The following is a 21,913-nucleotide window of genomic DNA, read 5'->3' on the forward strand; positions in this document are numbered from 1 at the left end:
AAGAGCTACCCTACATTGGATGCGAGTGGATGGAGGAGGAGAACCTAGCAGATACTCCTCAAATTGTTAACCTTTACCTTGAAGCTTTTGGTTTCGCATAGTCTACTCCAAATGGAACCCCGAATTCAGCTTGGCCGAAGATCTGGTACAGTGGGTTGCACAAGAGGGGAGTTACTCCGCTCTTTTGTCAACAGATGCCTTGATTTTTGAATACTAGAGTCACTGATGTCTCTTGGAGCTTCAGGGATACAGTGAGCTGACAATATTCTGTTGTATGACTTTATGAAATGGAATTCTGAAAAATATGAAACTGATTTGTCCTTGACTTGGTTTTTAAGTGCAGGAACTGATAGACGAAATGATTGCAGCATTTTGGTCTGACTGATCTCGAATAGACATGGTTGCAATAGGGGTTAGTCAATCGGGCATCTATGAGGTCCTAAGTGGATCTAGATGCAATTGCTAACTGCATTGCCGATAAATCATGGTCTAGATCCGAATGAATGTTGAATGTGATTTGTCATGTGATGTCCTGTGATGTGATTGTCGATTGGTACATGTGCTAGATGTGTGTTCCTAGTGCGTAGGTACTAACAGTCAATGTCTGCTAAGGCAGTTTATGGCTTTTGTCTGTTTTGCAGCCGTAATCGAGGGCGATTACAATGCTTTCAAGAGGGGGGTATGTCACAAATTGGTGACGTGGCTACTCAGAACACACATACACTGCCCATAGAAAAGGGTTGAAAAGATAAAGATGGGGATTTTGGAGCATTCATGTGCTCCCTACTCGAGCGGATGGTTCCCAGTACCAAAGAAACTTGGAGCTCTACGCTTCATTCAAGACATGCAGCCTGTCAACAAAGTCACAATCGGGAATATGGGTGCAAGGCCAATTGTATATGAGTTTGCAGAGGCATTTGCAGGAAGGGCACTATGAGTGTGGAAGACACACTGATTGAGACAATGGACACTAGTCCAACAGGGATAGGATGGGCAATAGGACAAGACGATGAAGAGAAACATAGGTATGTGGTGAGGTTTGGGGCCAAGGTTCTAAGCTCTCGCCAAAGAGCATATCCACAGGTAAAAAGGGAGACATGGGGAGTGGTTATAGTATTAAAGTGTGACAAAGAGTACTTGATATGAGCATCTGTATTTGTGGAGATTGATTGCTTACCACTACTAGGGATGATTGCAAGTTGTTCTACTCTTGACATTGCTATGCTTAGGTGATTGCTTATATAAAGTCCTTGAACCCAGAATTAAATCACACTGCAGGAAAAGATAATCCAATGGCAGATATGCTTTCCAGGGCAAGGTATGAAGATGAGGATGATATGATCAATGAGGAAGAAGATGTGGGCACAGAATTCTACACAACTTCTCATGCAATGTGTGATGATATATGCATTGTATCTTCACTTGAGTCCTCCTCAGAGGAGTTTTACAAGGATGAGTGGCTGTGTCACAAGACGGGCACCACGTGCCAATAGAAAAGAACAGACTCAACAAACTTTTAGCACTTCAATAACAATTGAACTAAGAGAGAGAGAGAGAGAGAGAGAGAGAGACGACACGTAACACGGAGTGGCAGAATTCCACCCCAGAGTGTATTGGCCCCAAACTTTGGCGCCCCTATCGGTATTTCTTTATATTGCATCAACACAGTACAAACCAGTACTCCAGACTCTGCACCTACGCCATGCCAATGCAATTTTCGAAAATCTGCCACGTCATCAATTTGCGTGTGTGTGGGTCTTGCTTTATTTTAATTCTTTATGTCACTTGGGGCCCCATCGGACGGGGTCCCCGTAAGTTGGTAGGACTTCTACTTCTGTTACTTGTTCTCTTAGGGTTTAGGCCCCTCGGCCGGCATCTGTAAGTTGACTCCATTCTTTAGGCTTTGACACGTCAAGAGTTTGTTACATCTCCCCTTCTTGAAAGAGAGTAATCGTTCGCGATTACAGCATATCTGCAAAACAACTCAAGTTGGCTCAAAAATTTCCGAGGGACAATCAATTTGCTCTTTTTATTAAGGAGTTAGCTTCTCCTTTCGGCTCTTTTGATCAAGGAGTTAGCTTCTCCTTTCGTCCAAATTGGAACTCTTGATATTCCGGCGTAATGAAATTAGCCATCACACCCGGTGTCTTGATGCACTAAAATAACATACGCAGGCAATCTCATCCAATTAGGAATATTCAGTGGTTGGCACATCACAATGCAACACAAATGCTCACATATGCATGTTACAAGACATAGAAACATAAAGCCGTCGATGAACACTCCTCCCGCATAACCTAACAAGGTTCGGGCCGGGAGATATATAACGACTCCTTCATCACTCCTCGCGCATAACCTAAAAAGGTCTGGGCCGGGAGATATAGAGGCCTTTTACAACCAAACGCCCCCCAGACTGCAACCTGCAACGTTTGGAGGTGCTAAGAGTAGCCACTACTCAGACTTCTTAATACTCCTCCCACATAACCATCTAGGTCCGGGCCGGGAGTCACAACAACAATTATATTACAAGCATACAACCAAACGCTCCCCAAAAATCCCGTCTGTGTCGTTCGGAGGTTCAAACAATAGCAAAACAACATTTCTCACTACTCCACCCGGGAGTAATCACCAATCATTGAAACCAGTATTAAAATCAGAGTCGAACATCTCAATTCGGCACCAAAACAAGTTCAAAACAGATACTTTCCATTTCAGATAAATTTCAAACAAATTTTCAAACATTACTTTCTAGCTATAAAGAAAAACAAATAGAGAAAAAGTTCATTCAAGATTTTGTTCGGACAACCGAACTTTGAGGAGGACTGGCTTTTTCCTTCTGCATCACGGTGATAGTTCGGTTCCGAACCTGGAGAGTCGCATCATTCTTGTCGTGCCAAGGCATGCCCAAGAGAACGTCGCAATTGCCCAACTTCATGATGTGGAAATCAGCTTTTCCATTATAATCTTAAATAGTCACTAGAAGAGCACTAATGAGCGGTACTACTTTCTGAGTTTGCCCCATGGCTAGCTCAGCTTCAATTTCTCCACCCTCTCCATCATAATCAAAGCGCATCTGCTTTAAAAATTCTGAATAGATGAAGTTCTCTGTAGCTCCGAGATAAAAGAAAATAAGGGCTTTGAAGCCATTGACTTTGCCATATGCTCGACACAATTTATTTGTACTCTCAAGGCGTATGCCATAAATATTAGGAACTAATCCAATAGCGGGTCTAGCTCTCTTAGCAGGAGGTGGCGCAAGGGTTCTGTTGACCGTTGGTGCGGGCGTCGGCTCCTCTGGTCTATCAGTGCGTCTAGGACAATTAGAATGATTATGCCCTGTTTGAAAGCATCCAAAGCATCAACCTTCTTGTAGTAAGGTGTCTCGTTGTTGAGGCGTCAAACGAGGCCTTTGTGGTTGATTTTCACGAGACTCTCGAAAATTTGTCCGTTGTTGCCGAGAGTTGTGGTTAGCGGTCGGAGATTCATCTGTGGTAAACTCTAGCTTTCCCTTCATCAGTTTGTAGCCGACTGCGGCATGGTCCATAAGTTCTTGCATGGTAGAGACTTGCTTGGATAGACAATATTCCTACAATGGTGATGGTAGTCCAATGGTGTATCGCTCGCACTGGGCCTCCAAGGGAACAGATCTAAAGAAGGACACTGGAAGGTACACGTCGAGAAACCTTTGGTTATATTCGTCCATGGTTTCGGTGGCAAGCATTTTCAAGTTGCCCCACTCTGCCAAAATCCGGACTTCAAACATCGAAGTCATGTAAATACGTGCAAAAACTGTCTTGAAAGCTTGCCAGGTCCTTGGAGCATGTTGTTGTGTCGCGATTGAACTCCACCATTGCATAGCATTATCTTTGAGAAATCCCGCTGCTCGAGAAATCATGGATTCTTCTATATAGTTCCGCAAAGCATAGATGTTGTAGAATTGCTATAAGAACTGCAATGCTTTCTTGCGATCTTTCACCCCGGAAAAAGTGAAAAATTTGACTGTCATGCCACCATCTTTGAAATCTTTGGGTTGGTTAGGCGCATATCCCAGGTATGGATAATAAGGATATCCATATGGGCTCCAACCATTGTAGCCTGGTGGCGGTGGTGGTGGAGGTGAGGGCAATGGTGGTGGCAAAGGCGGCTGCACCATATTCTTGAAGACTCCCCCGATTGGAACAGACAGCTGAGAAGGTTGCTAGTTGGAAGCTCTCGTAATTTCTAGTGCCAGAAGAGGAGGTACCACCTGGGCATCAGAGGGGGTAACATGTAGTTCAAAAATTGTTGAAAACTTTGCAGCATCGGAAGATTCTGCTGAGGATGCCGCATAAGAATGTCGTGAAGCTCGTTGAGCAGAAACTACAAATATTCTGTTGAATCCATGAATAATAAGTATTGGATTCTATCTGGTCCAAAAAGCAATGCCAAAAGCTGCCAACATAATTTACGGAAATCCGTACAGCCTGCCACGTCATCAGCTAGCACAAAACGCGGAAATCCATACAACCTGCCACGTCACCATGCTCACGCAATTTTCGAAAATCTGCCACGTCATCAATTTGCGTGTGCGTGCGAGTCTTGCTTTATTTTAATCCTTTGTCACTTGGGACCCCATCAGACAGGGTCCCCGTAAGTTGGTAGGACTTCTACTTCTGTTACTTGTTCTCTTAGGGTTTAGACTCCTCGGCCGACATTTGTAAGTTGGCTCCATTCTTTAGGCTTTGACACGTCAGCAGTTTGTTATAGGCTGCTGATAGGTCGCTACTTGAGTACTTTACAAAAGCATGCTAATAGGACCGAAGCAGAATTCAAAAGGATCAGAAAGAAAGCATATAGATACTTATTGAGGGATGGCTACTTATGGAAACATCCTAAAAGAAGAGATGGGACTCCATTGCGAATAGTATATGATAAGCCTACTCAACTCAAAATTATCAAAGAGCTTCATGAAAGCTTATATGCTGAACATCATGGTGTATAGGCTACTTTTGCCAAAGTAAAAGAAAGATATTGGTGGAAAGACATGTATAAGGATGTAGCAGATTTGTGGAGTCTTGTCACATGTCAAATACATTCTAAAGTACGCCATCGTGATGGATTGCACCTACGTACCCATTAGCCATGCACTATAAATGGGTTGTTGATCTAGTAACAATGCCTTTTAAGACTTTGGCAAATGAGATACTTGGTACTTGCACGAGAAGACTTGACAAATAAAGTGAAAGGGCATACATTGAGGACAAAAACTACAGAAGTTGTTTGTAAATTTTTGCTTGAAGATATAATTTGCCGCTATGGCTGTGTGGGAAAGATAGTTGTTGATAGAGCTGAGTTAAATGCAGATGAAGCAAGGAAGGTTTCACAAGAATTGGTATCAAGCTAGCCTTGACATGTGCTTATAATCCAGAGCGAAATGGGAAAAGTAAAAGAGGACATCCTCCTATCGTCAAAGCTTTGGCTAAGGCATGCAAAGGTAAAATGCGTGAATGGCCAAGGATGCTACCATATGCTTTATGGGCCGACCGTACAACTCATAGCTCAGTGATTGGTTACATGCCTACTGAATTGATGTATGATCAGAAGCCAGTCATGCCAATTGAGAATGTCGTTCCTACGTGGAACATGTTACCTTGAGAAGATGGTATAAGCAGAGAAAATCTACTTGCATTGTGCATACGAAAACACAGAGATTGCAAACGCTCGACTCAAGGATGCAAGACTAAAGGATAAAGATAGGTTTGATAAAAGACAGGCTTCGAGCAAAGCCTCTTCAATTGGGTCCTAACGTATGATTAGTAGCATTGACAACCAGCACACTGCACAAAGAAAGTTTGCAAAAAGGTGGTTTGGGCCGTATGTTGTCAAACATGTGCACGAAAATGCTACATACCTTGAGCGAGCTCGATGGAACAGAGCTAAAAATTCCTAGAGCAGACAAAAGAATCAAGATGTTCAAGAGGAGATATGATATTGATCCTTTTGATTCACAACAAAATGAAGATGAAGAACCTAATGACATTGCCATAGATAAGGATGAAAAAGCAGAGGATGATCTCCCAGACTTTAGAGAAGATGAAAATGACATCCAAATATTTGTGTATCTTAATGAAGATTAAACCTACATAACAAAAAATACTCGTACATGCCGGAGGATATACAGGTTTAGAGGCAACGGATGTCATGCCATGGTACGTACATAATGTGAAATAGAAACATTCACCTCACTTTTGGCACCGTTTGATGCATCGGAATAAAAGAAATCATATACATATTGTGATATATGCTAGAGCGGCTACTGCGGTAGCTATCATGTACATATCTGTCTAGAGATTCATGGCCCTAGATGTGGGCGCCGTTGCGTGTTTTTCTACTTGATAAGATGTCTAATTTGGCTTTGTGATGTGCATATACCAAGCGTTTGATGGTGACACACACATCTCGCCTATAAAGATTGATGCGGGCAAAAACTGCCGAAAATAGCAGCTAACAGACATCGTCGTAAAATTGCATGGAAAGTGACCCAAAATGGAATATTGATAAAAAGGTGATGTATATCTATGATTTTTATTCTTATGCAAGTGATCCCACAAATTTAGGGATATTTCTAACTTCGTTTAAGATTTTTCACATCAAAAATGGTCTTTTTTGGGTCAAAAATGAGCTGAAAATGGCTTGGTCTTTGTCCAAAGTGGAAAAATGACCCAAAAATTGACACATCAGCTGAAAATTTCGTGGGAAGAGAGAGGGGGCTGCTTTTAAGTGAAAAAACCTGCAGTTTTTCCACTATTGTGCAATTGCTTTCATGGTTGCTCAATCTATGTGTAGTGCAGTTCCGCCTCTTCGCAATCTTATCTGAGCTTGTGAGGGAGTGAATTAGGGTTTCCCCTTGTCAAGATGGTGTGTGGGCTTCAATTTAGAAGCTCTTAAATCTGTGCAAAATCAAAAAATAATCGCCGTGAAGGTGAAAGCTCATGTATTCCTTTCAAATTTTCGATGTTACGACTATGTAATTAGGGACAAGGCTACATGATTCCATGAGAGAGGTTTGGGTTTTGATTGGGATTTGTGCTTGTGTGAGCATTGTGGTTTCATGACTGAAACTTTAGTGTTCTCAATTGATCTTTTAAAGTAAAATTGAATGTGAATTGGTGATCCTTTTATCACAAACTCGCTTCCAATACCAAGCAAATTCCAAGCACAATAGGAGAGAGTTTGCGTCTATTTTGTCACGAACGCTCTTAGAGTTTAAACATCTTTAGGAAGAGGGTTGGTGATTTTCTATAAACACTTTTTCTCAAAGTGTTTGTGATTCTCATCACGAACTCACACAGCCAAAGGTTCTGCACCTTCCCAACTACACCGCACACAACCTGATAGCAAGCAACGCAACCTCATCCACATACATGCCAAATAGTGTGGGAGATAGCAGGCAGCCCTGTTTCACCCCAATAGTGGAGTGAACAAAATCAAAAATCCCCTTTCGAGTGCGTACATGCCTCACTACTGACTTGTATAGAGCCATGATCCCCTAAATCAACTCTTTCGGAACCCCGAAAGACTACATCAATCTAGCTCTAGGCACTGTATCAAAGGCTTTGCGGAAGTCCACAACGCAACAATAGAGCCATCTCCCACGTGATCTCCCCTCCTCCTTAATGGCTCTGAGTGTCAGAATATGATCAAGAGTAGAGAAACCTCTCCTGAAACTCGCCTGTCCTGCTGCCTGTACACCCTCTCTCTCTGCCCATATACTCAACTATTGCTCAAGGATGGATGCGTACAACAATGCCAATGTGTGTCCAATCATGATAGTGCGGTAGTCCTCGGGCTCCATAGGGTTCCTTGACTTGAAGATAGATACAATCCTGAAGTATCAGGTAGGCCCTCGCACATGACACGCTTGAACATCACTCCTAGAAGCTCTGCAAGCAAACCTTTGGCATGTATAAAATGCTCTGCTACCAGGCCATCGTGATCATATGCTCTCCTAGTCTTCATCCTGTCAATGGCTTTCTTTACCATCTCAGCGGTAAAGAAAGCACATGTATGTGGGAATGGCTTTGGCGGATTTGAAAGAGGTGGCTGCCCAGAGACTGTGTAGAGAGATGATGCATACTGACCCCATACCTCCGTAGAAGTGATGACCGATGGGGGGGAGTGCTCATGGAAGAGTCAAAATGCCTCGCCTGAATCCTGGCTCAAAAACAATTAATATAAATCCTGCTCTAGCCGAGCTAGAAACGCCCTCTTCTTTTGTCATGCCAAATGCCAAGAAGTGGACAGAGGCAAAACATAATCCATTGTGCTAGCCCCATGTATATGAGGAAAGCAAGTGAACCCACTCGATGCTGGAAATTTGTAGAGGCCATTCAAGATGGCCACTCGATGTGCAATCCCCAAATCTGTCAGATATCCCCCATATCCAGTGTGCTCTTCATCCTACGAACACTTAGCCAATCCCATATCATTGACATCCAATTCTCTCAACATTTTCTTTGAGGTATCGTAGAAAGCTGTCTGAGACTGACCCATCCTGGCATTGAAGTCTCCCAAAAGAATGACATCTCCATCCCTAGAGAACTCCCATATGTCCTCATCCAATACCATGTAGGGTGACTCCCCCTTGGGCAATGCATAATGAGATGTGTTGGGGGCCAAATAGCATATTGCAATGTAGAGTGGCCTCCCTGTCTCCGCTCTCGCTCTGACCCACATATATCTAGCATGCTCATCCCTCCAAACAATGCAAATGAGGGGGTTGCAACTCCTCCCTGAATAGGACTGTCACACCTCCCGACCCCAGTCCTCTATGCATTGATGTCACTTCTTGCCTACAAGTAGTCTGTCTCCCAATGGTATCCCGTCACTATAGATAATGTGCCGCCAAAAGTCTAATGCGTTTTTGAGTTAAAAATAATGTCTCTTCCCTTAAAGCTATCCTCTAATGCGCCTACATCTAGCTTCATTGATCCGTTACAAGTCAATGCTGCCATTTTAAGGTTGGTCCCATAGGTCTCGCACCGTCATGCGGTGCGTTTTTCCAACACCACTACTCTCCATGTCGACATGACACAGTGGAGTTCCATGTCCAAATGAACTGGCCCCAAAGACTAGTGCCTCTTCCAATATTTCTTTATTATTGCTTCACAAAGGTACAACGGCCAAGGGTCCTCTGTTTGGCGATGCTCCCAAGCTAACCTGCCAAGAGAAGAGGCCACAATCATAAAGGCCCCTCGCCGCAAGCAATTGCATGAAAAGCTCTGGCGTTCAAAAGCTCCAAACTTTAAAGCTAGCACCCTTTGGCCCCTCCGTAAAACGAGGACCGTTCGTATTGCCACGTCAACCAGTTTCGTGTTTTGTAGGCAAGTCAAACTATTCGCAATTTTGGGCCCTCTACTTTAATTTTAAGGGTTTAGGCCCCTCGATCGAGTTCTGTAAGTTGTGTAGGGTTGGGTTTTTAAACCTAATCCTTCAGTTGTCCTCTCGGCCAAACTCTTGAAGTGTGGTCATGCCACGTCACACATTTGTGATATACCCCTCTCTTGAAAGAATTGTAATCGCCCTCGGTTACACCTGCAAAAACAACTATAGAACAAAAACTAGCTCAGTAGACACTGACTCTTAAGTATTCATGTACTAGACCGCACATATTCACCACTTGCACAAAGACGACAGTCACTGGACATTCACACCACATTCACATAATTATCCCCATCAAGATATCAAATGAGAATGATGATTTTTGTAACTAATTTTAGCAATCACATCCAAACCGTGTTGATCTTTTCACGGATGGCTTAATCTACTAAATCCCGTTACTATCACATTCACATCACCTGTCAGGTGACTAAACAAAATGCTGGTCATTTCATCTTTCAAACACGTACTCAAAACAATACACACATGAGAGAGCACATTTAACAATACACACATGAGAGAGCACATGTAAGAAATTCATTTTGGGGATTTCCATTTCAAATGTACACCTTTTCATGAAGTCATTCAGCAGAATATTTTCAGCCTATCAATATCCCTAAATCTTAGAGAGAATTTGGTGACTTTATTCCCAGCGAGGTAACCTGTGACAAAGGAATGGAGTAACTCCCCTCTTGTGCAGTCTGAACTGCACCATATTCAACCTGCTAATCCATCGGGAATAGTCGGAGCTAAACCAAAAGCCTCAAGGTAAAACTCTAGTATCTGAGAAGTATCTGCTAAGTCCTCCTCCATCTACTTAGCATCAAGAGCCGGATAATTCTTGGACTTGACAAAATATCTGCAGCTCAGCTTAGCTTTCACTTTCTTTCCTTGTGTGCCAATACCAGCTCAGGAATGAGAATCTCTTCCATATCTTCCACTTCTGGTTGCTCATCTGTCTCTCTATCCACTTGCACTTCACCTCTAAAAGGTCTCAAGAGACTCACATGGAATGCATTGTAAATATTCCAAGTATCTGGTACCTTCAATCTGAGGAACCCATGTGTGATGGAGGAAAAGGGATCGGATCCTCTGTAGAAGAAGAATCCCCCGTGGTCTGATACCACTATAATAGACTTGGACATTCCAAGCCAAGGATCTATAGCAACATACGTGAGATCTATAGCAACACACATGAGAACTGCAAACAACTGAATGAAACTTGAAAAGGGGGAGAGAGACACGATGGCCTAAAGACATGAAAATACTAATTAATCTGCCATCTTCCACCGTTTCTTTTGCAGCATTCACAGCAAGAATAACCACTAGTCATTATCGCATAACTGCCAGCCTTACCACATGAGTAAATAATCTCCCATCTAAAGGTCGCTCTTAAGCTGTTGTCTAACCCCCTAGAGGATTCACTTCAGTTTCTGCATTTCTATGCGCACAGTATGCACCTGTACATCAACCATGCAAAGTAACCACCAGCAGGCCTGAAGGCAAGGAATATCCAAAACATTTCATGCAAAATAAAATAACCAATAAGTTTTTTCTTGTACAAACTGCACAATTAGTAATTTTGGTTTCTTTTTCTTAAAAAGAAACAGAGTAAAACTATCAAACGACTTTAGTAAGAGGAAATACCAGACTTTTTATAGAACAGAATATGTCTACGAATTTCTTCTATCTTGCCCCAGCCACAGTCAAGTGGCTCAATCTGCAAGTATACACCCGAAATTCTTGGATCGTATGCTGCTTTGATTAGATTTTGACAGATTTGCGGTAATGATAGCACAGGTGTAAATCGTCCCTGAAACTGCTCAGTGATCTGGGAAAGTGAAACAGTCAAAATTACCAAAACAGCCGCACATACAATTTCTCTTTCATTTCAACTTTCAAAATGAACCGTGAGAAGCCACATTGGTTTTGAGCCTGGTGAAACTTGAGGTTACCTTTCCAGAAATTTTCAGTTTCAAAACACTTCCTTTTTTTACTCTTTGCCAAGGCACTGTGCATAACATCTTCAGTCGCATCACAAAATTATCCCAAACACCAAATTTCTCGAAGTCCATATCTCCAGATGGAAATTCTTCTTTGCAAGCAGCTCCATTTTCAGTTCCTGGCCTTTCAGCATCTTTCTGGATTGCATCACCCTCTTTTTTGGTAGAATCTGTGAGTTGAGATAATTCTTTACCATCTATAGATGCTCTAATATGACAATCCCGATTGAGCTTTATAAGGTGTTTGCAAGAAGGGCGTGCTACGTCAAAAATATTCAGTCCTCGAGTTGTCTGTATCCAAGCTATCCGACTATGAACAGTAAAGAGACATGTACGATATTGAGCAGCTTGCCTGATAGATCCCTGCACAAAATTGTTGAGACTTTCAAGAAACCAAGATTTCATAAGACAACTATGCTCTTATGTCGAGGAAATTATTGACACAAAATTTATACAATTAGATATTACAACGAATGCATTCATACGCTCAATCATAGGTACACTATAGTGTGCATGAGTAGGTAAAACAAAGTTCCATGGACAAGACCATACAAATAGCCAGGGTCTTAAAGACTTCCTTTCCCACTTTATAACCAAGCGGTCTTGCAGACCTCATGCAAAGCTAGGCACCACTTTTTATAATACATAGAGATGTCATTGTTGGAGTGATGTGAATTTTACATGCATGTAATAACATAAATCATGATACTTATGTTCTTCCATTTGGATAAAGTAGCATCTACAAACTCTACAAGTATAATTTTAAAAAGGGTGTTAAGCTGAAAAATGTTTTAGCAAATGTAGAACTAATATTGTCTTAAAACGCATTTATGTGCTTTTATCAGATGGCAAAAGTAAGAATCTTCAGCCAAATGGAAGCTCCATGCTCGTGAAAAAGGCAATGAATCTAATGGGGCCAAGGTGCACCAACAAAGACAGTATCTTAGTTGTAGCCTTTTCACAACCACAAATCCTCTGCAGATCCAATAGAACCGCTGAAGGTTTGAAGAAGGATAGCAATTGATGATGCCGAGTTGTCGATGCTTGGAAACATTTCTCGGAGCTATACACCAGAGTTGTAGATAAGCAATCGAAATCCTCACACTTCGGACCTTTCCAAATCATTGCAAATGATGATGCCAGAGTTGTCGATGCTTGGAACATTGCTCGGAGCTGCACACTAGAGTTGCACATAAGGATCAAAATCCTCACACTTCCGACCTTTCCCACAGATCGATACTTGAATGGAAAAAACTATGTTATATGGTGTGTGACCGTGACAGCAGCCTTTGGCTCATGCGAGCGTGCAAGCTTTATTACCAGTGATATTGAAGATGCAGTCAATGTGGCTTTGTGGGAATGTGTCAATGCTTAAATCCAGCCATTCACCATTCAATAGTACTACAGCGATGATCAATCATATCAAGATATGAAAACAATGAGGAACCGCCTTTCTTCCATACATGGGTGAGTTTCTTTTATGAAGCGGGTAGCTTTGGAAGTGTGATTGAGGACCATAGATGCAGCGAAGATATCCATGAGGGATATAATCAGCAAGATGTGGGAGCTCTGATATGAGATATACTTCTAAATCAACATCGGAGAATTAGACACAACCGTAGTCACATGAAACAGGAAAGCAAGACCTTCCGAAACAAAAACACCTTGATTTTTCCAAGGGAATAGACTGAAAACGGCTTCTTGGAAACAAAATAGTTACAAATTGTATGCACTCTTAGGGACTTCCTCCCCCATATATAGGTGCCCAAGCCCCAAGGGGAGTAGGGCAATGCCAGATAAAAGCCCTCACGACCCAACAAGGAAAAATATATATAAGGGCACCCGGACAAGGTGGACGGCCGGCCCAGAAGTGGGCAGCCGGACAATGCATCCTATATGCATATGCAAAGGGTGGCCAGCCTGGGGGCACACTAGCCGTACATGCATGCCCTAGACCTGTGAAGCAGCAGAGTGTTGTAAATCTAACAAGTGGGACAAATTCGCCCTTTAATTTTTTATCAAGAGTAATTTCTTTGCCTTTCTCATTCTTCAAAGTGGCCTTTGTCGACCACAATGCCATTCTTGTGGTACCAAGGGATCCCCAACAGGACATCGCACCCCTCTGGCATGAAGGAAATGAGAAACATGGGGAAAACGAATGACTTTGGAACGGAGTTTTTGATCACATAGGCCCTAAAACAGAGTTTCTTGGTAACTATTGATAGTGCTTATTATTTGGATTCTCACGATTGGATCCTAGATAGTGGTGCATCATGGCACATGACACCTTTGAAGGATCTTCTATCTAGCACGCCAAGCCATTGTGGTTCAGTCTTCACTCAGAAAAAAGATTATCCCTATTCACAGTGAGGGCACCACTTTGGAGCATACTTCGAACACCATAGAGGGAACACAATCCTCCTAGGTGTATGTTCCGTAGCTTGGTTTCCATCTCATGTCCTTGCAAGATGTGTGAGCTTGGCATGGTGGTCTTCACAAAGCATTCAAATTTCACGTTCTGTTCACGACCTTCGCCTCGGCAAGGAAGTCACACTGGGCACAATGAAATTATTAGAGTTCATGCATCTGTTTGGATTCGTCCAATCGGTCCCAGTTTCTCCCAAGGACTAATGTTAGGGAGTGAGGGCTGTTTTGTGGCTGTGCTTGACCAATGTGAGGTTGTTTTCTCATGCGGGTTGTGGTTAGCCATGATTAGCTCGCGTTTTGGCTCAGTTCCACAACCATGGAGGCTCCATTTGCCATAGGGTACTTTCCCCCCTTGAAACTTCAATGCCTTCCCATGGCCCTAGTAGCCAGTAGCCCCCTTATTGCTATTTTTATTCCATTTATGGGATCTATGCAGGGTCATGGGGGTTGAGGGCTGGGTCGGCATTTCGGATATGGCCCTATATAGGTGAGCAAGGGGGGAGCCCTTACGCATTGTGATTCAGCCCCAGAGGGAGGCGCCCGCCCTTGGGCACCCCAGAGGGCTCGTGATCAGGGATCAGTCCAGCGTTTTGTTGTGGATCAGCCCAGCATTTTGCTTGGCATATGTAGGATGCAGAGGGGGGCAGCCTAGCGTTTTTGGACAGCCTCCCATGCTAGCGTTTTTGGGCACACCACCGCTAGCAAAGGATGGGGAGGTGTGCAGCAAGAGGCGCAGCCAGTCAAGCATGACATCGCCCTTCCACACCCTCGCTGCCGTTCGTTCCCCATGCACCCGAAGCGACAGTGTTAGATCATGTGATCCTCAAGGGGAAGGAGATCTACACTTGCTTTCGTCGTGGTTGCTCTGTGGCTTCCCAGTTGTTGCCAGAGGTCTCATGTGCAGGAGCACTTAGCAGTGTCAGTAGCAGTCGAAGTTGTGTGTACCTCAGGTCTATCCATCGGGCATGTCAGATCTATGACGGACCACCCTTGGTCACTTGTATGAGCAGCTTGTTATCAACATGGAGAGCCTTTCCTGGATCTCTCTCTCTCTCTCTCTCTCTCTCTCTCTCTCTCTCTCTCTCTCTCTCTCTCTCTCTCTCTCTCTCTATGTCACGTGGCACATCCAGCCCTATGTGTCCGTGGACAAGCTACAGCATGATCAGGGTTCAGTTAGTCCAGTCAATCTAGATTAGAAGTGATTTGGCACTTTTGTGAGTCTATTCGTAGACCGTGCATGCCCAGTCACTTAGTGTAGATGCATATCCTCTGGTTACACACAGCATGATCATAAGCATTCCCATCAGAATCCATCAAAATCAGTCAGGGAAATTTTCCAGTGCATTTAGCCTATTTTACCTATTTTTGGCATTTTTCACTTATTAATTTAAGTGACTTTCCAACAAAAGTAGATAGGGCAATTTTGCTAAGAAAATATATAAGCAAGCCAAAGCTAGCACTAAATGGCAAAAGAGGCAGCAGGAGCTCCACGCTCAACAGGCAACTTCTCAGCAGAACCCCCCCCCCCCCCCCCCCCCCCCAGGCAGGAGACTTAGCGTTTTCAACAAGCATCTCATCGCCAGCATCTCCTACAACCTAGCGATTCTGTTTCCAGCAGTTTCCCACCGCAAGCATGCCTCACAACCTCTAGCGTTTTGCATCCAGCTTCCATCGCCAGAAGAGTACCAGCCTTGCTAGCGTTTTTGGTTTCCAACCTGGCTAGCGTTTTTGGTTCTCAGATTCGCTAGCGTTTTTGGATTTCAGCCACAGTTTTGCAGACCCAATACAGGCAGTGATTGCAGCCATAAAGGGCCATCAAGACCAGCCCCTAAAGGTAGCAGATTCAGCCCCAGAAAGACCTCAGTTTTCAGCCCTAAACCTGCAGATTTTCAACGTCAAATACCCACAGAAAGGAGCCCCCAAATCAACGTTTTTGGATCAGTCACAGATTTCAGCCCATAGCGTTTTTGGACAGCAGTAGAAAGATCGCAGATTTCAGCCCGTAAGTCGTCGTCGTCACCGACATAGTTCCAAGTTGCATCAGTTTCCATGCATCATCATTGTACCACTTTGTGCAATCAATAGTAGACCACTCTCGCTGACGAGAGTGGGGCCTTCGGAGGAGGGTTTTACAACATCTCTGGTGTCGTATCTCTCTTCTCTCTTTCTCTCAGTCTCATACACTTGCACGCACAATATCCACTCACTTTGTTCGTGATCATAGCACTCTCCATAAAGAATGGGAGGCTCTACCTTCCATAAGAACAAAAAGAACCTTGAGCACAGTTCGGAGCACTCATCTTGAGCAAAGCGCAAACAATCATTCCGCTGCACCTCACATTGGTATCAAAGCTTTGGCAGTGTTCTGTATCACTCAAGGAAAGAACCACAAGAATCACAAGAAATTTTTTTGCTTGTTGCGGTCGCACGAATCCAAGTTCGCTTGGGCGTGTCGATTCCTAATCGTGTTTTTAAAGAGTGACAAGAATCCCAGGAAAGAAGGGCTTGTCCAGCCTCCCCTTGTGTCTCTTTTCACTCATTGAGAGCGGACCGTGCACTTAGCGGCCGGCCAATCGACATGAGGTGGGAAAAAGCAACCTTGGTGTGAGCGCAAGGCCGCCAAGGGGTGCGCCCACGGAAAGGAGTAGAACTCGGGTGAAGCGAAGATCCTTCTCAAACACGGTTTGCAAGCGAAAGAAAACCTCAAGACGCTCAAGAACCCAAGACCCGCAAGAACCCAAGTTCCTCCGTGAACTTAAGAACCCACAAGAACCCACGACTTCAGAATGGTCATCACTCGAAGCGGAATGGATACTTCGCTTGGAGGTGATGAGCATGAGAGAGGCGAAGAAGAATTTTCCCCACCAGGAGATTTTTCCGACCCTCCCCCTTTCCCATCTACGACAAAGATTGCACTAACTCCTATGGAGGCTTTAGACCATATGTTTCTGGAAAGGAAGTTAGAACGCAAAGCAAGAAATGCAGAAAGAATGGCAAAATTTGATCGTGAATGCAAAGAAAAAAAAGCAGAAATGGCTCTCAGATACGCAGAAAGAAGCAAAAATGGATCGCAAACACGCAGAAAGAAAAGCAATCATAGAGCGTGAGCTAGAGTTCTGGCGACTCTTTTCTCAAGTTCAGGCACAGATGCAAGAGATTTGGGGAAAGGAGACTCTCTCAGTCTCTTCTTCTCCAAAGCATGACACACATGATTTGCATGATGATGATTTGAATGATAATGATGAGCATGATGATTTGGATAATAATGATGAGCATGATGATTTGCATGATCAAGATGTAATTTCTCACAAGCATGATGATTTGCATGAAGATGATGTGATTGTTCACAAGGATGATGAGTTAGTTGATGCTTTTTCTAGCGAAGCTAACCTCGTTGCAGATTCGATCAATCACGAAGGACCGATCTTGGCTCTCAAGCCTAGGTCCAAAGAACCCTTACAGGAAGTATTACGTGTTCGCATGATTCGTCAACACGCATTGTTCGAATGTTTCATTCGTGATCGTTTCCTGTATTTTAGTCAGCATCTTTATGTGATTCCTTTTCCTAGGCATGACATATTGTATGTTGAGCACGTTTCTCTCATGGATGAGCACGAAGGTACGCAGATTTTTCATGAAAAGCTGAAAAGTATGTATGTCAGGAAGTCACATTCCATGTCTCTTCCTTGGCATGACACATTCGTAGAACGCGCACATGAACGTATGAGCACCAAGCATGGGCATTTCCATTGTGAATTGCCACAGTTGATTGCTCTAGATCAAAAGAGAAAGATTCGGTCTCATTGTTTGCATGTGTTTGATGAACGGGTTGTCACTCCGTCTCTATGTTCATCTACATTGCATACACAGTCTTTAGCGAAGACAAGATTTTTTCCACTCACTTCACATGGAATAGGTATGTTCATGGTTTTGTGTTGGAAGTGGTTTCAGGAATTTTCAGCCATGGAGATTCTTGAAGAAGAAAGAAGCACCACTCTAGACGAAGTTGAAGCATCGAAGAAACCACAGAAGACTTTGTGTCGCTTTCGGCACGGCCCAAAGAAGCAAGCGTTGCAGACCTTTATGAAGTTCAAGTACCGCACGACCCACCTATTAGAGTGGGCCGGCGAAGAGTCCCTTCCAGGATTCCGGAAGCTATTGGCGATCTCCCTCGACGCCATACAGTTCGGTACCAGTACCTCACTTTGAAAAGGAGGGGATGTCACGTGACACATCCAGCCCTATGTGTCCGTGGACAAGCTACAGCATGATCAGGGTTCAGCCCTATGTGTCCGTGGACAAGCTACAGCATGATCAGGGTTCGGTCAGTCCAATCAGTCTAGATTAGAAGTGATCTGGCACTTTTGTGAGTCTATTCGTAGACCGTGCATGCCCAGTCACTTAGTGTAGATGCATATCCTCTAGTTGCACAAAGCATGATCATAAGCATTCCCATCAGAATCCATCAAAATCAGTCAAGGGAATTTTCCAGTGCATTTAGCCTATTTTACCTATTTTTGGCATTTTTCACTTATTAATTTAAGTGACTTTCCAGCAAAAGTAGGTAGGGCAATTTTGCTAAGAAAATATATAAGCAAACCAAAGCTAGCACTAAATGGCAAAAGAGGCAGCAGGAGCTCCACGCTCAACAGGCAACTTCTCAGCAGAACCCCCCCCCCCCCCCCCCCGGGTAGGAGACTTAGCGTTTTCAACAAGCATCTCATCGCCAGCATCTCCTACAGCCTAGCGTTTCTGTTTCCAACAGTTTCCCACCGCAAGCATGCCTCACAACCTCTAGCGTTTTGCATCCAGATTCCATCGCCAGAAGAGTACCAGCCTTGCTAGCGTTTTTGGTTCCCAGCCTGGCTAGCGTTTTTGGATTTTTCAGCCACCCACAGTTTTGCAGACCGGGTACAGGCAGTGATTGCAGCCATAAAAGGCCCATCAAGACCAACCCCTAAAGGTAGTAGATTCAGCAAACCCCCAAATCAGCATTTTTGGATCAGTCACAGATTTCAGCCCATAGCGTTTTTGGACAGCAGTAGAAAGATCGCAGATTTCAGCCAGTAAGTCGTCGTCGTCACCGACATAGTTCCACGTTGCATCAGTTTCCATGCATCATCATTGTACCACTTTGTGCAATCAATAGTAGACCACTCTCGGCAACGAGAGTGGGGCCTTCGGAGGAGGATTTTACAACGTCTCTGGTGTCGTATCTCTCTTCTCTCTTTCTCTCAGTCTCATACACTTGCACGCACAATATCCACTCACTTTTTTCGTGATCATAGCACTCTCCATAAAGAACGGAAGGCTCTACCTTCCATAAGAACAAAAGGAACCTTGAGCACAGTTTGGAGCACTCATCTTGAGCAAAGCGCAAACATTCATTCCGCTCCACCTAACATTCTACCTCAGTGACCTCTCCTCCACAAGTTCCTTGTTCATGTATGTGGCATTGCAAGTGTTCTAGATTGGAATCCACGTGTCCACCGGACCACGAGCCAGTTCTTGTCTTCATTGCATCTGCCCCTGCCACCTTTGACAGAAACCAGGACTCTACAAGCTTCAAGTTCTTTCTTCAATCAAAGGCTCTCCTATAGATGATTAATGGCACTACCGGTTTGGTTATTGGAATGTTTGTTGGCGCACTTCATCGATCCTTTCAGGGGTAGATTATTGATGGCTTACTCAATGTATCATGTTGCAAGCAAGCAACAAAAGTGTGGTTCTTGAATTCATGGAAAGCAACATAGAGAGGCTATTCCAAAGCACTCTACCCAACGAACCTCCAGATTGGCGTGCAACCTACGGTGTACTCAAGGTACTACAAGACAATCTTGACATCAACATAAGATGCAGATGATGGAGCGCTATTAGACTTGAGAGTTGATTCATGCCACAAAGATTCTTTTTGTCAAGGGTCGCTATTTTAGGGAGGCCACAATCTTCGCTAGTATACACTGTGAGGATATGATTATACAACTTTTGGACTTCATGAAAGCTTATAATTGGGTGCATTGGAGCTTTCTTTTAAGGGACTATGATGAGACCTTGGCTTTGTAGAGGCATGGATCCGAGGAATAGGGGCATCGTACCCCAATGCTCCAATGCAGGTGATGGTGGCAGTTGGGCAAAGGTCGAGGTTCACTTTGTCTAGATTTGTCAGACAAGGCTGCCCGCCTGTCACAAACTGCTAACGTGTCAAGCCACCGAAAACCGAGGAGGTTAGGGCCCTCCGAGCCTAACCCAACCGACCTGCAGATCCCGTACAAAGGGCCTACAACCTAAGAGCACAAGCAATAGAAAAACTAGAAGCAACAGAAGAAATTTTACCAACTTACAGGTCCTCACTTAGTGGGCCTAATTTATAAAAGAGATATTACCAACTTATGGGACCCCGTCCGATGGGGCCCAAGTGACCCAAAGACAGTAAATCTAAAATAAAGTAGCACATACACACTCACAAGCTCTCTAACGTGAAAACTGATGATGTGGCAGCTGTATAGACGGTTCACGTTTTTGCTAACTGCCACATGGCACTGTACGGATTTTTGCAAATCGCACTGGCTGCTAATGACATCGCAAATTGTACGAACAACCCTTTTGCGCAAGCTTTTGGAGACCAGATGCTTTTGAAACTTGACGCTTTTCATGTACTACTTATGGATAGGCCCAATGCCTTTAAATATGTGTCATGGGCTCATTCTCTCGCACGTCTCCGAGTGGAAGTGCAGAGGATAGAGTGCCAGCTTGTACTGTGTTGCAGCAATATAAAGAAATACCGAAAGGGACGCACGGATTTGGGGCCAATGCTCTCTTGGGGTGGAACTCCGCCACTACCCGTCTCGTGTGTCATGCACTCTCTCAGTTCAGTTGTTTTAAAGTGTTAAAAGCCTTTTCAGTCAGCTCTTTTCTGTTGGCACGTGGTGCCATCCTGTTACACTGCCTGCGCCTCCCTGATCTTGGTTTTTGTTACGCCACTTAGTAGCTATCTCGCACCTTAGCAGATTAGGCTTAAAGGGTCGCATGCCTATTTGAGGAGCAGTTACATGCGGAGCTTGTTAGTGACAATGTGTCAACCTGTAGTTTTTTATGTTTGTACTCCGCTCTGTCGAGGTTCCCCGCTGGAAATTTGTCAAAATCTCCATTGGGTTCTTCTGTTCCCACGCTAGGACTCGGCTTTTTTTCAACTCTCTGCAAACTAACTGTCACAGGGGTGTCATCTCTATCGGATTCTTTGCGAGAACCCATGTGTTGCAGAAAAGATCGTATCCTCTGTAGAAGACGAATTGTTTGAGCTTTGATACCACTGTTACAGGCTTGGACACTCCAAGCAACAAATCAATAGCAAAACTCAAACAAAATTTGCAAGTAATTGAACTTGAATAGAGAGGAGAGAGAGAGATATCGGAGCGCTTGATATTCTGGCGTAGCAAAATTAGCCATCCCAAACCACGTTGATATTTAAAGGGGTGTCTCAATGCACTAAAATTATACCCACGTAATCTCACCAAATTAGGAATAATCAATGGTTGGCACATCACGATGCAACACAGATGATTACAGATGCATGTTAACACTCCTTCCGCAAATAACCAAGAAGGTCAAGGCCATAAGATATTCAACAACTCCCCCATCACTCTTTCTACAAATAACCTAAAAATGTTCGGGCCATGAGATATAGAGGCCTTTTACAACCAAAAAGCTCCCCAAACCACAGTCTACGTCGCTTGAAGGTTCCAAGAGTACAAGTAAATGTTCCCAAGACGGCAGTTAATTTGCTCTTGAATACTCCTTCCAAGAAAGCCCTAGTCATGAGTATCCAAAGGTTTTCCAAAAGGATTGAAACCAGCATCAAAACCAGAATCAAGTAATCTCAAGTCGGCACCAATTCAAGTTCAAAACAAGAAAAATCCATTTCAAACAAATTCCAAACAATATTTTAAAACAATTTCTCAAGCAAAATTTCAAACAAATGGTTCTCCTCGATGCAACAGAGTGGATGTCCAACTTCATGATCCCAAATGCTTATTCCTAGTTCCTAAAACCTATTCACAAATAACAAG

The 21,913-nt window shown here is 43.8% G+C and overlaps 1 protein-coding gene across 2 annotated transcripts in view; it reads right to left on the reverse strand.

The window, feature by feature from the left end:
- SPPA (signal peptide peptidase) overlaps positions 1-21,913 on the reverse strand; it is a 92,843-nt gene that overhangs the window by 56,587 nt on the left and 14,343 nt on the right. For both annotated transcript variants that reach the window (XM_086494137.1, XM_086494138.1), the window contains 2 exons: positions 11,373-11,783; positions 11,065-11,248 (listed from right to left, as the gene is read on the reverse strand). In XM_086494137.1, the coding sequence (XP_086350263.1) occupies positions 11,065-11,248; positions 11,373-11,783 (595 nt within the window). The remainder of the gene's footprint in view (positions 1-11,064; positions 11,249-11,372; positions 11,784-21,913) is intronic.

This window comes from Adiantum capillus-veneris, chromosome 21 (genome assembly GCF_014529385.1).
Source record: "Adiantum capillus-veneris isolate H3 chromosome 21, ASM1452938v2, whole genome shotgun sequence".
NCBI classification, from domain to species: domain Eukaryota; kingdom Viridiplantae; phylum Streptophyta; class Polypodiopsida; order Polypodiales; family Pteridaceae; genus Adiantum; species Adiantum capillus-veneris.